At 45.1% G+C, this 15,999-nt stretch overlaps 1 protein-coding gene across 3 annotated transcripts in view; it reads right to left on the reverse strand.

Annotated features, from left to right (window-relative positions):
* The window catches only part of LOC146835037 (cytochrome P450 4B1-like), a 276,047-nt gene that overhangs the window by 103,134 nt on the left and 156,914 nt on the right, over window positions 1-15,999 (reverse strand). For all 3 annotated transcript variants that reach the window (XM_085602698.1, XM_085602699.1, XM_085602697.1), the window contains one exon: window positions 10,723-10,874. In XM_085602698.1, coding sequence (XP_085458824.1) covers window positions 10,723-10,874 — 152 coding nt within the window. The remainder of the gene's footprint in view (window positions 1-10,722; window positions 10,875-15,999) is intronic.

Raw genomic sequence — 15,999 nt, forward strand, 5'->3', positions numbered from 1 at the left:
GGAATATGTGTGTATAAACATGTTTAGTCTGGGAAGACAAGCTCACAACCACCTAATGGAGTCCAGCCGGGTCTGTGTGAACCAGAGGCAGCATAAGTCCATACTACAGGGTTTGGCAGACTGAGTGTGAGAGGCAGATGACCCGCAGAACACAAGATAAAGATCCTCCAGGCACAGGAGAGCAGGCAGTCAATGAATACTGCAGGTGAAAGCAAGAGGTTGGGTGTGGTGCGTTCAAGCATGGATGGTAGGGGTCAACAGACTGTGGATAATAAACAGGTATCCTAGGCACTGAAAAAAGAGGTGTTGAATAAAATCTCATGGATTTTGAGACGCAGAAGGAGCTGGCCAAGAAAAATAAAGGGGAATGAGTGGCTTTAAAAAGAATGGTCTTCAAAATAACGCACTCTCATGATACGTACTGACTTTAATGTTTATGACTAGTGCGATTGTGTCCAGCTGTAACCTCCTCACATTCTGGTACTTCCTCAACCCTTTAAAAATATATATATTTTGTCTTTACTGAGCCACTCACACCATAGGTGATCTTGAAAAGGTGTGATTATGCATTAAGCGTGGTGTTGTCCTATTTTTGAAAAACTGATGACCTCACACCCCTTAGGGGACTCTCCAGTATAAGAACAAACACAGTTCTCTGAGCCCAGGCCAGCATCTCTCTAAAAAAGGTACTATAGAATGTTTGATGTCAAGACGGGGTTTTGAGATCCAGTGTGACAGTATTCATTAGATGGCCTCTTTAATTCGTTTGTTTTTCAATTAGAGATATCAAGACACAGAGGTGAGTTTGCCTGTGTTTCATATTGCAGTAAAGCAAAGCTTTAATTACATTTAGTGAAAATCAACACAGCCTTTGCTTTCTGGGCCACTATTACAGTCAGAGTCTCTGTTGTTTGAGGAAGTCAGGCTGCGCATAAAGTCCAGACTGCACATAAAGTCCAGACCTTGCTTAACCCCTTCAGTGCCACGCCCATTCCCCCTCCGGTGCCGGGCGTTGCATTAGCGGGCGGGTTTCATGACGAGATAGTCTCGTCATGGGCACAGCGCAACCGTGCTCCATGACGAGACCATCTCGTCATGGGCACAGAAGCGGTTAAAGTCTTTTGTTGGTGATCCATTATTTTGGAAAGAAGAGAAGCTGGGGTGGAACCTTCTTTGTTTTTTGCACCTTCCATATGAAGCTTTTTTCTGAAACCAAAATGTTTTTTCCCAATGTCTACGCCTGTACTATCTGGAGGGATGTTGTAGGGAACACCCAAATGCTAGAAAATTGTACTAACATCTCTTTTGCATCTCTCCAATGCCCAGGAGGCCTGGTCTATGTACACAATCTTCTTTAAAATCCCATGGTCCCCTGACCTTTAGGTGCCCACTGTACCTACAATGTGCTGGAGTTATCCAGCCTTTACATACCTTGCACATCTCCTGTTGGCTTTATGCAAGCTCTACTTGCCTCTCCCACAGACCCAGATTGCTTGCTTTACTCAACCGGTCATCATCTAGACCACCATGTGCTCACCTGTGCTTGACTCACCCATCCTGTATTTTCCTTGCCAACCCTTGTTTACATCATGCATGATGTGCTTGGCTCTTCCACTCTGTACTGACCCACCATGTTTGAATTACTCAACCTGCCTTAACTGACCCATCCTTTCTCTCCTCACAATTCTCACCTGACCCAGCCAGTTCAAGGCACATTTGCCCTGTGCTTGCCTTTCTTACCCTGGTGCCTCTCGTTGTTCATTTCATTCATTTTACGTTGACATATGTTAGTTCAACTCATCCTATTGCGTTCATCTCAGCCATTTGTATAAGCCATTCATCACATGTGTCACCACTCTAGTTCCCTGTAATCAATTCACTTCAAGTCAGTGCAATAGAAGCATAATAGCATTTTGCTGTTGAAGCACTCCTTGGACCCTAATTAAAAAAATACTTTTCAGGTGCACCAATAAATTCAAAGGAATAGATCCGCCCTAATGGCAGTGAGGCTGCTGCCTTCCCTAACCTTTTGAAGCCACCTGCCCCTGCGGGTGATTGTGCCAGGGACAGAACGGTAAGTGCCATGTGGTGCAGATATAATCCAGTGCGTACATCTGTAATAGAAGACATCATAGGGCGGAACAGGAAAGGGACGGTGCATGTCACATCTGAAAGAGTCCTTCTGAGGATACGGTCTCGCTGCCTCCCAATGCCAGAAGCCCCTGGCACTCTCTGGGAGGTTGGGAACTCTCTACCCACAGGCATTTTCCACCCTGACGAATGCGGTGCCCATGCCTGTTCTGACTCTAGCAAAAATGTACGGTTCAGCGCAGACTGTGATGTCCATGAGTGGTAACGAGCATAAAACTTCAAAACTGAGATATTAAACTGTACAAAGAGGTTTTGCATCTGCCAATACCCGTTTGAAACAGTCGTTAATCAGATGGAAAAATGCGGTCGACATCTGGCGCAAAGGATATTTGGACCGGGGTGTTTGGTGCCCGCATTTCCAGTCTGTCTAGATACACACACAAGATTCTTTCTTGCCACACTGTTTTAATTAGGTTTTAAGGTTTTATGATTTTTGTTGGACATTTCCATCTGAAATGTTTACATATTTAGTTTTGCTCAGTGTATCTATATTTACCGAAATTTACAAATATTACGCTTTGAAAACATGGAGTTGAAACTGTTATATTCCACATTTATGTCACCAATAATCTTGAACTCGCCCTGGAGTGTCGTAACAGCAGCAATGTTATATGCACACATAGAAAGGAACAATACTCGCATAAAACACTTCGCTTTGAAGTGTAAATGCATCGCACACACGCAGCTACAGCCGCGTTGTAAAAAACATAGGGGCATATTATCAAGACAGGCGATAAAATTATCGCCGTTTTAGCGACAGAAAACTGCCACTAAAACGAAGATAATGGGCTTGATAATATGCTCTATGGAATTCCAATTGAAGCCCATGTTAGATGTGAAGGACGTCTAACCTGAGCTTCAATTGGAATTCCATAGAGCATATTATCAAGCCCATTATCGCCGTTTTAGCGGCAGTTTTCTGCCGCTAAATCAACGATAATTTTATCGCCTGTCTTGATAATATGCCCCATACTTTTATTTTACCTGTCCGTGGTGTCACCTGCACAGATGAGTCGTGATTGGCAGCAATAACAGTACAAACATTTGATCTACTTTTCGGTTTTTTCCCGTTTTTATAAACAAATACAGTCGAAAAGCTGATGATCCTACATCTGTATATATGGGTAAAAATGAGTAACAATGGAAACTGAGAAATGTAGTTACAATAACAGACAAGTCCCTACTTAACTTTATGTTGGGTTCCTTCTTATACACTGCCCCACCCCCTCAACCCAACCCGCGAAGGATCTACGACTTCTAAAATCTTTAAACAAATACCCAGATAAGGCTGCCGAAACCGGAAGAAAAGCTGCCTGGTTACCAAACTACTATTTTTTTTTATTTTTTAAAAAGGCATCAGTGTGTTTAGGCTAGCACAACGGCGACCGGATCTGTCCCTGAATAGTCTAGTCAACATACCTGGCTTATTGAGGTGCTGCAGTTTAGAAACAAAAGACGGCACTTTGAAGAAATTTAAGGGAGTGTTGAACAGAAATCTTTACTGACTGAGGACTCCGCACATATTGGCTGCAGTGTTTTTCTCGCCCCTAATCAGTAGCAAGTAGGTGTCGTAGCTTAGGTTGGCCCTTTTTGTGTGTTGCTCCTTTGTAGGATGTTGCTTTGGGAATTTACGTCTGGCAACGTCCATTGGGTTTCATATTATGAAATTTTTCTATCCCTTCCGCAATGCATCATACCTCTTCAGGCAGACGATAATACATTAAAAAGAAACGGGCTTGTAGTTTTTGATCTCCATAATCTGCGACACCCGTTCCGCAGAGTTCACATTCAGTTCTATTTAGGTTATGATTTGGGGGCAGTCTTTGTTTACATTTATTCATAGAAAAAAACTCAGCTGTGACAACAATGGAAAGGGGCTTGTCGTTGTCAAGTGACCCATCTCCTTTGCAGCATTGTCTGAGGAGTAAGTCCGACAGTAATGTCTGAGTAAATTCTGGATAGCATTGAAACGTGTTTCTCAGAAAATAATTTGTATGGCATAGTTTGCACATTCAGGTGCCGATTCCGATCCGAAAAAAAAAATATCCGTACGACTCGTATCCGTATTTTTTTCCGTACGAATTGTACAAGTCACGTCCGACCCGTGAAGTACGATTCGTACGGGAAAAAGTACATACAGATCGGCCCGATCCGTACGATTCGTAGCGGGAAAAGTTGTACGAGACGTACCCGGACACTTTTCCGTACGATTCGTAAAAATACAGTCCGAGCGTACAAGTACGATCCGGACCGACTATCAGATTTACAAATCGTACGGAAAACGTCCCGTACACGGGGAATGACTCTACCCGCTACAAAGCGAAGTTTGTACGACTCGTAGCCCGGGAAAAGTTGTTCCCGGGGTTCAAGTCGTACAGGCCCCCGCGTATGTATGCACCGTACCCCACCCGCGTATGTATGCACCGTACACCACCCGGATATGTATGCACCGTACCCCACCCGCGTATGTACGCACCGTACCCCACCCGCGTATGTACGCACCGTACCCCCAGCGTGTACGCGCTGGGGGTACGGTGCATACATTCGCGGGTGGGGTACGGTGCGTACATACGCGGGTGGGGGGGTACGGTGCGTACATACGCGGGGGGGCCTGTACGACTCGTACCCCTGGGGACTCAGCTTTTACGGCTGTTATTGGCTCCCGTAAAAAAAAAGAGCCGAAAGGAGTGCCGTAGGGACGAATCGTACTTGCTGGGCCGTAAAACGCTGCTTACATACGTACGGACGTCGCGTACAGGCTGTTCCGGATCAGATTCGTAGGGTTTTTTACCCATACGGTCTTTTGTACGATTCGTATGGAAATAGGCATTCTGTACGAATCGTACTTCCTTGGTTGTACGGACAGTTTACCGGGTACGAGTCGTACGGAGAAAACGCTCCGTACGACCATTCGTAGGGCCTTTTTACAGGATCGGAATCGGGCCCTCAGTGATTTAGAAAACACAGCTAGCTGGATTGTTCGTAACATTCACTGGTTTACTGTTTCCCGCTTTTGTTATTATTGCGATGTGTCTTGGGCTGCTGTCAGTTTGTGCTGCTCCCACGTGACACAGCTGCTCTTTTTACATTGAACTTGTAAGAAAAATCTTGCCTTGTGGTATTAGATGTTTAAATCCACTGATATCCAATCATCTGTTGCTATATTGATAACCCTGGTATCCTTTGAGTATAGCTTGAGCAAAATACCTGTACTTGAAGTAGCAGACACACTTAAACTTCTTTCTCAAACAACAAAAACCAAAGCGGCATCCGAATGACCTTCCTTTGTGCACACTTTCTAACTCATTTTAGCAGTTTTGTTCTGATACAAGGTTAAGTATTAAACCTGCTATTTACAATCCCCACTCTTAAAGTTCAGACAAATGGCAATAGCACCATGCAAATATCATCACTCCACTGCATACAAAAAAACTAAAGTAAAATAAATTGTTATTTTCAACACCAAAAGCTCTAGCTTTCAGAAATGCGAGACCTATTGCATTGCAAATGCTTGTTTTTACTTTCAGCCATGCTGCACTGAAGCCAGCGCTGCTGTACAACATGTCTAAAAAAACATTGACAAAGCCAATAGATCTTGTATATGCGAGACCTATTGTCTTTGCCAATGCTTGTTTAGCCCTGGCAGGAAATAGCCTGGTTCTTGCCATGCGTTTAACATCCTGCAGAATTGACTTTATTTATTTTAGTTTTTAATATAGCATGTTAAGGCCTTGGGCACATGTTACTTTACAATATATGACCTGGAAGCCGAGCGCAGTGAAATAAGTAACATTTACTATTCTGGATTAACAGAAGGATCATGCTAGAGGTAGAAGACACTCAACATGTATTTTTGGACACTAAACGGCATTAGCAATAGCCACAAAGCCAAACAACGCAGCCTGTCCTTCAATTTAAAAGGATTTTATGCAGAAGAGTAGCTAACATTGGTACAGCCCTCCCTGTGTGCCCTGTGTGCCTGTGGTGAAGTGCACTCTACCCCTGAGCCCTTTGGGAGCAAGAGCCATTTGTGGGCCGGTGCTACACAGGCGCTCACCACAGTGCTGCTACAGTCCACTCTGTGCTGCTGTGCTGTGTGTGGGTGAAGGCGGCAGCAATCTCTAAAGCCAGGGGAGGAGGTAAGTGGCAGATCCAGTTGTTGCTGCACTGTATCCGCCCTGAAATTTACATGATTCTACTGATAGAGTTGAACTGACTTCGCCCTCCCGTCTGCTCTCATGGACTCATTATCTAATCGCTTCATTGATACATTGCTTCATTGAGTGTAACGAGTCTACAACAAGTATCTCTAGAGTGGTGTCCCTTGCTACAATATGATGGGGAAAAGGAAATTACAGGGATGTGACGCAGCCCAACCACCAGCCCTTAAGTTCACATCTGTAGACCGAATGCCGGCAGGGGCAGTAGGCGTAGCGAGCACAGAAATAGGCCTCTTAGAGAGAAGGCTATCTCTGAACGCAAACCCTTCCATCAAGGCTTTGCATCCAGCATCGGTGGGCATACCACCAACTAATCCTGCTTCAGGTTTGCACCCCTATACTCACTACCCCTTCAAATGCTCATCTTGGATCTGCACTCCTCTCACTATCCAAAATCTAAAACCTAAAAGGGCTACCCACTCGATGCGATCTGGCAAATTAACAAAGACCTTCGAGATCCCATTCTCCATGCAACACAAGTCCACATAGGAGAAGCACGTGCTGTGCAATGACGACTCTAGTTTGCCTCCACCGCTCAAGGGGGCTGTGGTCTCTCCTCCTCGTAGCTCTAAGCATATGGGTAACATCATGGGGTGTTATCTGGAGAAGTTCAGGAATATCTTAAACGCAGAACTTGCACCCTTACTTTCCCATCTTGACCTGTTGGAACAAAAACTAGTGACTTAACAAAATGGTTTGTTGCCACCGACAGCATGGAGTGGCACATCTCTTTCCACAGAAGCATCTCAATTGAATGACCCAAAGTCACATCGCAGGATCACTGCTCTGTCTCACTTTTAACCACGCTTGGCTTTAGAAACTCCGCATAACCAGTCCAATGTGATAAGCTGGTAAGTGCAGCCCCTTTACCATACGAATGGCCGAGCGGTAAGAGATCACAGCAGTCTGTCCCTAATTGGCCAAACCCACAGGCTGGACAATCGCTATCCACAACTCCACCCAGAATGTATGCTCTATCTAATTGTCGTTAAAGACGTGCCAGTTCTCCCATCCCAGGCCAAGGGAAAAGTGGTTAACCCATCCAATATATGAATCTGGTTACATCACTTTTTATGCAAATGCATCCTGCCCGTAAATGATCTAAATCTTTGCATTGAACAATTTTCGACTCACCTGATTTACTAGGGATAAAAATGTAACTTCCAGGTAGTTAGCCTATATTATTTAAATGTTTATCTAAATCTAAATGCATGATCCTTTTTGGGGGATACATGAGCACCCCTGTCTCATTCCTCTGCGGATTGGGATGTGGTCGGTGAGTTGCACCTGTGGACCAAAGCAGGCTTGAGCATAGTTCAATGGGTTGAGCAGTGTATTAGTGACCCCCAGACTCTAAAATGAGGCCCATAACAACCCCATGGGGACCAGGTCGAAGGTGGCCCTAAGATCGACAAAGGATATATACAGGTGGCTAATTCTCACTATTAGGCATGTGTTGTTCTTTTGTCATGCCTATGCAAACCCAAGAGCCAAGTGGATCGGACCATTATGCATATGGTTCGGCCTCAGACGCTACCAGGAAACCTTGAAGGTTTTGAGGGCCACGCATAAACTGATACTGTGTTTTCCTTAAGTAAATATCTACAGGCAGTAGGGCTATAGAGAAAGCACAAAGATCTAAAGTTCTAGCCCGAAGGAAGAAAGGAAGGAAGGAGGGGAAAAAGGACATGTCTGGCTGTGCTCTACTGATCTTTTGATCCAACTTTCGTTTTATTTTCTTAAATTCTGTTAATGATCAAACCCTATCTTATTGTGCTTACATTTTAGCTTGCCTGATTTTGACTCCAATGCAGCTACTTATCCTCAAATTGTTAGAGGTTTTAGTGCTGCTTCATGCCTGCTAGTAGTCATCCTAAACATAAGTTGCATCATGGTGGGCGTGGCCTGCTAAGATGGCAGAGTAGACGATTCTACTGGGTTGCCCCTAGTCATCGCTTATTTTTGCGGCAGCAGTTGAGCGTCTGCTGGTGGTTTTGAGAGAACAGATGGGTGGACAGGGGCCATCCCTTGAGGACACCAACTATGTGGTTTCCTGATATGTCGACGATACACTGGTATTTATATGTCAACCAGCTCAAGCGGTCCTGGTTCTTCTCACGGTGCTGTAGAGATTTGGGGCAGTATCCGGACTCCGAATAAACCCTTAAAAATCCAAGCTGATTCCAGTGGGGAGGTAGGCGGAAGGGTCAAAGGGAAATTTATCAGTAGTGGGCCTCCCGTGGGTGACTGAAGGGACGAAATACTTAAGGATTTGTCTGATGCATACTGCCCCTTACTACTTGGGAGTGCAACTTAGGAAAAGTGGTGGAGGGTATACGTAGCCCCATATGATTTTGGAGGGGCTTACCTCTGTCCCTGATGGGACGAATAGCAATCATAAAAATTATTATTTTACCCCGATGCCTTTACTCCCTACTACACTCCCTGTATAAGATCCCAAGACACTATTTCCTAACTCTGGACGGCCTACTGGTGGAGCACCTGTGGGGAACCAAGCGTAAACTGATATGTTTAGCAGCACTTCAAAGAAAATGTGGAGATGGAGTTTTGGAGGTGCCTTGTCTAGAGCTTTATTATATGGCCTCTGAGCTTCAACATGCAGTCCACTGGCTGGATGAGCATTGTAATTGGGAAAAGTGACTTTTGGCGGTCACTCGTAGCGATCGTTCTTTGCCGGAACTCCTAATGCTTGATGCAGGAATCCCCAAGACCTATCCATACATCGTACAACACGTGACCTTGGTATGGGAGACCAGTCAGGAAGGTGGTGCAGCATGCACCCCATGCCCCAGACATGCCGCTGTGGGTGGTAAAGCCCTTCAAGTGTATAGCTGAATCCATGTTAATTCGAAGGAGGAAAGAAGGCGGTGCCTCAAGATGGGAGAACTCTACAATAATGAACAATTTTTAACACAGGAGGCAGCGGTGACCGCCTTTGATCTGGGAACATGGCAATTCCTGCCATATAGGAATCTATCTAAGGTTGCCCGAGAACTATGGGAATCCTTTCCCGAGGAGCCCCCTAGTACTATTGTATTTTTAGTGATGCTATATATGGCGCAGGGACGGCGTGTGATATCCCACGTATATAGGGCACTTCACGATGACCTCCCTAGGGAGACTCTCCCTGTACAGGCGCGATGGGAGGAAGCGGTACGGGAACCCCTCTCAGAGGGAGACTGGTCGAGAATTCATGAGGGGTCTGGGCGGTGAGTTCTAATGTGTGATTTAAGCTAATACAATACACTATCTGGTTTATCTTACCCCGCAGACATTATGCGAAATCTACTGGGCTGTTTAAATGCGTGGCCCCAATGCAGAGACAGATGAGATCTTTCTACACATGTTGTGAACACGCCCGACAGTAGCGCAATATGTGGAGAACATACTGCCATGTTTGCAAAAAACTACAGGATGGCCAATCCCCAGGAAGATACGGTCACAGTGCTGCTGGGACTGTTACCCACTCCCAGCGGAGGGCGCTGCGGCTGTCCTTTGAGACGGCTGGCGGATGGATGCTAATGAAAGGGGAGCTGGATGGCAATAACCTGAGAAAATCGACAATCCAAATCCCCATAAGACACACATACTAAGAAAATGGAAACCATGACACGGAGAGGGAAAGGGGGAAGGGAGTTAATGCTGTTTAATTACACAGAACTCTAAGGGGGAATCCCACCCGAATAGTTGGCGTGGATGTTCATGGAATATACCTGTGGATACGGGGGGCAAGGGTGGGGTCGGGGAACATGGGTCCCCCAGACATGGCTCCTGCGGGTACAACTTGCTCTTATGATTCGAAATGCCAATAAAGTTTTTTGAGAAAAAAAAATGTTGCATCATGGTTTGCACTAGCCTCGTGCAATGTATGCTACGGCCCCCAAAACTGTGAAATCCCAGTCTCTTGCGACTTACCGTTTACATTTGATAAATATGTACTGTATTTTAATGTATGTTTTTTTAGGTTTTCTATTAACTTACTATTTTGTATTATGTACTGCATGTTTTATGAAATGAAACCTCCGAAATAAACATTTCTTATTGACCAACTGTTGCAGCAGGGGAAGTAGCACATGGGCCCAGGGCCTGGAGGGGCCCCTTGATCCCTCATAACTGCTGTAGTTTACTATCAAAAGGCGCCATTTTCCTTGCTTGCACCAGGGCCCTTGACATCCATGCTACATTACTGATCATAGGCTCAGGGTCAAAATAAACTGTAAGGCAGTGAGACAATTCCAAACTGCAAGCAGCAGCTACTGCTGGATTTCACCAAGGTCAATGCGTGATGAGTAAGACATGCCTTCAGATTGGAGATGAAAAGTTCCAGTACCTGTGTGCTCGTGGGCTCTCCGACAGGCCCTGCGGAAGAGGTATCCATGGGGACTGAGGTAGTAAATGACATCATTATGGTATGGAAACCAGCGGAATCTGTGGTCACTCAGGTAGGACAGGCTATAGACGGCTTGGACGTAAGGATTCTTGCTGCAGGTACAGAAGGGGGGGGGGGTGTAAGAACAGAGCTTCTTCAGATTAGCTGTGAACAAGCACTCATCCTCCATTTATGTTATAACATTTCAGAAGCTTTAAAAGAAATATTTGCTCATGTTTCATAACATCATGCTCTGGAGTACCTGCATTTTTTATTTGCTATGTAGACAATATTTGCATACCCTGACTTTCTGCATGGGATATGCCCTTCGATGCACCGCTATGAAATGCTACCTATAGAGAAAAAGCGGGAAGGAAATATAATGCAAAATACATGCATGTACCATGATATTTATATCACAAAGACATCTTGAATTGAAGACTGTTGTATGTGATAGAAAAACAGATACTGAAAACCCAAAACAGGGGCGTGTACACGAGGAAGTCAGCCGTCAGCATTTAAAGTTAAGCTTCAATATTTATGTATCTAGAAGTGGGTGAAATTCTACTTAACAGTTTGTAATAATTTTAAAATACACAACTTTGCAAATGTTGTTACTGCAATAGTCTTAAACCTTTCAGTCAAACACTAAACAATGAAATTAAGGCGAAAAGCTTCCAATCTGGTTGAAATTACTGTTATTGCGCCAGAGAAGGGCATGAAAAAACTGAAAAGGACGTTTCACTTATTTTCTGGAAAATAATATCATTACAACTCAGTTTGTTTGTTCTTCCACAAAACTGATTTTTTAGACTTTTTAATGCAAGTTTTTTTTTCTTTCCATACTTTGACGAACAATCTTTAAGTCAATTCTGCCATTCTTCGCAAAGGTTGCCACATCTAGCTTTCGATCTCATTTTTTTTTTGTTGGTAAGGGCCACTGCAGATGGAAATATTGAAGCGATTTGTAGAGATATTCCAAATATTACGTGGAGAGGCAAAACAACATTTTTGGATCTAACATGCCAATCAGTATTTGTTCATTGCTTTACTAGAAACACTTGCCCTACCCATCTGCAACGAGCAGCACTGGATACACAGAGGAAGTGGTGATTAAAACCGGTCTGTTGTTGTTAAAGTAGGTACTAAAAAAGATCTCTTGAGTGTGTATGTGTAAAGTAAATATCTACCAGCCTATGGAACCTAAATAGGTCAAGTGAGAAGTCAGAGGCTCGCTGGGGTGGACAAGAGAGTGAAGGCTACATGTCCAAACTTCCAAGACAACTGGGCCCAGTTATTCACAGACATGTATAAACCAGTTTCCATACAGTAGACATTGCTAACTTTCCGGCACTTTTCCCAACCTCAAGGTTTAACCATACAAGAGTAATGCCTTGGGGCAGGTAGATGTTCGATGCAAATGTGATACCTAACTTTGCTTATCTCTTCCAGCTGGAATCCATTTGCACTGAAGTGCTTCAGGTACCATAGCGTCCACATTACAGACCACCAGACATCACAGGATTGAATTCACCATACTGCCCTTTTCTGTGCCATTGATTATGGTATTCGATTAGTCATATTTTATGGGGTTATTACGGAAAAAGCAGAAAAACTGTCCCTCGTGCTACATAAATGCTATAATTACAGGCCTTAATTACAGGCCTTAATTACAGGCCTTTGGACCAGCAGGGCTATTCTGAATGCTGCAGCAATCTCATTACATAGAGAGTAAAAATATCCCTCAGACATGTCATCTGTCCAAATATCTAGCCAGGTGGGAAACCGATGTTCTAAATGACTGTCTCAAAACTGGGTGCAGAAATCCACTCCGTATGGCAAGCTTGTAATGCAAAAAAAGAATCAATGTCAATACATGTCAGCTTTCACAAGGGGATATTTACCAAACAAAGAAAACTTTTAGCATTGGGCATTTGGAAAATTGTATTTTTCTGAAGTGGATAAACAAAGCGATATATAAACATTTGTGGGAATATTCACTAGGAAATGACGGTGTGCGGAGCTGTTGCAAATTTTGCAGCGCCACGCTCTGCCATTTCCAAAACGCAGGGATGCACCGTATTTACAACAATACAGTGCTCCCCTGTGTTTAACCTAGCACTGGTGCTAAAAATAGCTGCCTAGCTCCATTACATACACCCTTGCACCATAGTGCACAGGTGCCTGCATTACAGGGAATAATTGTTTGTGTGCAGGAAGGTGTCCCTTCCTGCACACAAACAAGCAATAATAGCGATTTGCTACTTCTGTGTCTGTAACAGACATAGAAGTAGCAAAAAGGGACGCCTCTCAACACATAGACAATCAATAATGGCATATTGCTCTTTGTGTGTGCTGCATTCTGCAGCACACATAGAAAAGCAAAAACGAAGAGAAATAAAAATATTTCTCCTTGTTGCACCACTCTAACGCCTGCTATTGTGTGGTGTTAGTTTTTGGTACTGCCTCAGATTTACATCTCCTTGTAAATCTGGGGCAGCGTCAATAAGCAATTGGTGTTGCAGTGGAATGCCCACAGAAACATCCTTTCAAGCAGATACCTGCGTGACAGGGTACCATATTTACAAAGCGGCGTTAAGCCAGAAAAAGTGGCTCAACACCACTTTTGTAAATATGGTACAGGGCACTGCGCCACCAGTACGTAAACAAAAGTGACGTTCCGGTGGTTCAATCCCTTTGTAAATATGCTCCTTAGTTGTAAAAATATATATTGTGGCTTGAGGCACACCATACAGATTAAAGTTTATGATTGCAAGCTTCCCTCACACACACAAAGCATGTAGGGCACAGTGAGGTGCTTGTTAGGCTCCATTCACATAAAACAAACAAGTGTATTTACCAGCAACCATTTCGTAACCTAAGTGGGAGTCTGCTGCAAGTATTCGTTCTTGGGCCAAAACCTCACTTTCCATCGACATTTGATTTTGAGTTCCTTATAGTTTTTAGATCTGGATTTTGAAAGTGCTGCTGTTAAACACACCTATTGCTAACAATACGCATGGACCGGACTTTCCAATTCAGCCTTTGGCATTATTTACAAACATCTTTCTTGAGAATTTGTCATTCATATCTTGGCTCAGCCCAATGGAGTATCCCTTCCTAACATCATGGTATTGGTTGTTTAGGTACATCCTTCCACCTCCACTCCTGCGTCTGCAAAGAACTGCACACCTATAGACCTCTTTGTCCTCCCTGCTGACTTTCTCCTGCGTGTCTCACTCTAATATGCTAACACTGCATGCTTTAGCGCATTAAACACAGGCCTACTGGCTTTGATAATGCTTGTTTTAATCCTGACCAGTGCTTTTTAGGTCGAGGACGTCCGGTCTGCCGAAAGGCAGAACCGGAAGTCGGAGATTTAATGACATGGAGAAGAGGGGCTTGAACCTGCCCCTCTTCTCCCCTGTTCTCCATTGGCTGGCCTCTTGAATGCTGGCCAGCCATTGGAGAAGAGGTCAGTCATTCAGATTAGGCCCTGTCCTTTTCGGATCGGGGACGTGTTTTTTGCAAGAAGTCTCAGGGAGGAGACAACAGCAAAACACGCCCCCGAATCCGAAAACGACGCTGCCTTTCTCCGAGGCATTTCTCTGCTCTGCCTCGGAGAAAGGCGGTGGTGTCTCTTAGGTAGGAGTCACTTCCACCTTTCTACCAGGGCAGACCATTACACACAATACAGGCCTAACACCGTGCCTCTAATGTCTAGGCTAGGGAGACGAGGAGTCCCGGATTTGCCGGGGGAGTCTGGTGGTTCTTCAACATCTGCCCTGGCAATTCTTGCATGTTTAGCACCCGTCCCGGTGTTCACAGGGGGTTGGCCGAGCAGAGGGGGCGGGATGTATGTGTTACATACAGTGCAGGATTAGTTAACAGGCCTCATCGGATGATGTCGTGTCTAAAAGCTGCATGCAATGTTACTTAATTGTTATCTGCGTTTTCTATGGCGGTGAGGACTGCCGATTAGGTCTTTCCGTGCCTCACTTTCAAAGCAAAAGGGTAGTCCCACGTCTATGAGTGCACTGTCCCGCTTTTCAATGCTGAAAATCTGGCCACTCTACATCATCGTCCCAAAAGTGTACAATAGCCTCAGGACCTATCCAGCAGCACTGAAGAGGTTAAAAAGTCGTGTCCTGGCCTCTGCCGTTGTCTCTGTTCAGGGCAGCAACGCGCATGCCCCGTCTGAATAAAAATACATCCCGACTTACTCTGCAGCTTGCTCCCTCCCCTTCCCGCATCAGCTTCATGTGACACCTTATCCCGGAACCTCTTCCATATCACGAGCACTCGTTGACAACAGCGGTGGAGCTCTGCATTTAATCTCCGCTACCCTGGGACGCGGACAGCCCGGAGGAGAGACGGAGAACTTGTATTTTGTCGCGGTCTTGAGTTGCGCAATGTTTTCCTTTCTTTGCCGCTCACAGTGGCAGGGCAGGCGCGCGTGAATCTGCTCCAAGGAACACCTGCATAGACGAAAGTACCCACCAGATGTTTGCCCCCCTTCCTGACACGCAACAAAATCAACGACATACATTTTGTTGTAATACTCGTGCCAAAAATAGCCTCCCCAAATGGCTTTTCAAGCTCTACCACCGTGACCCCACCCACTTTCCTCTGCCACACCTTGACCCCAATTTATGGGTTCCAGGAGTACATTTTTCCAGTTCCATCACTGGGGATCACCTTTCTAAATATTATTCCTCCCCCTCATTCGAGAGCTATCAGGTGCGATACTTGACGTCCAAGCCCCTATAGGAGCCATGTGACAAAGGACACATTTAAACACTTCAGCAGCAGTAAAACGCGCAGACAGGCGACCCTCTAGGGCGGAATAGGTGTGCAACGAGGAGCGATCAAGCAGACTGGCCCACGTGGAGATTTGGGAATTACCACGGCGGACAGCGACTGAAAGGGGGGTAGCACAACTGGCACAGCCAATTGGGCGTCACGCGTGACTGATTGCCCCTCCCCCGGAAGAATTGCCAGTAGCCCACCTGTTGAGCCAGTTTGCTTTCTTTCTCGTGCACTGTGTATGTAGGGGAAATGCTACTTCGGAGCAAACAGTCTGTTCTGCAACATCCTGCTTGAATCAGACTCCATTGTTCAAGGAGCTGCACTTTTCACAAGTTGTCAGGTGGTAGGATCCGGTTTGCCGCCACCACACCTACCCTTTGTAGAAGGCAAGATTAACCAGTCCAGCGCCCTCGGCTGCATTTCTCAAGA

The sequence above is a fragment of the Triturus cristatus genome, chromosome 4_2 (genome assembly GCF_964204655.1).
Source record: "Triturus cristatus chromosome 4_2, aTriCri1.1, whole genome shotgun sequence".
Lineage (NCBI taxonomy): Eukaryota > Metazoa > Chordata > Amphibia > Caudata > Salamandridae > Triturus > Triturus cristatus.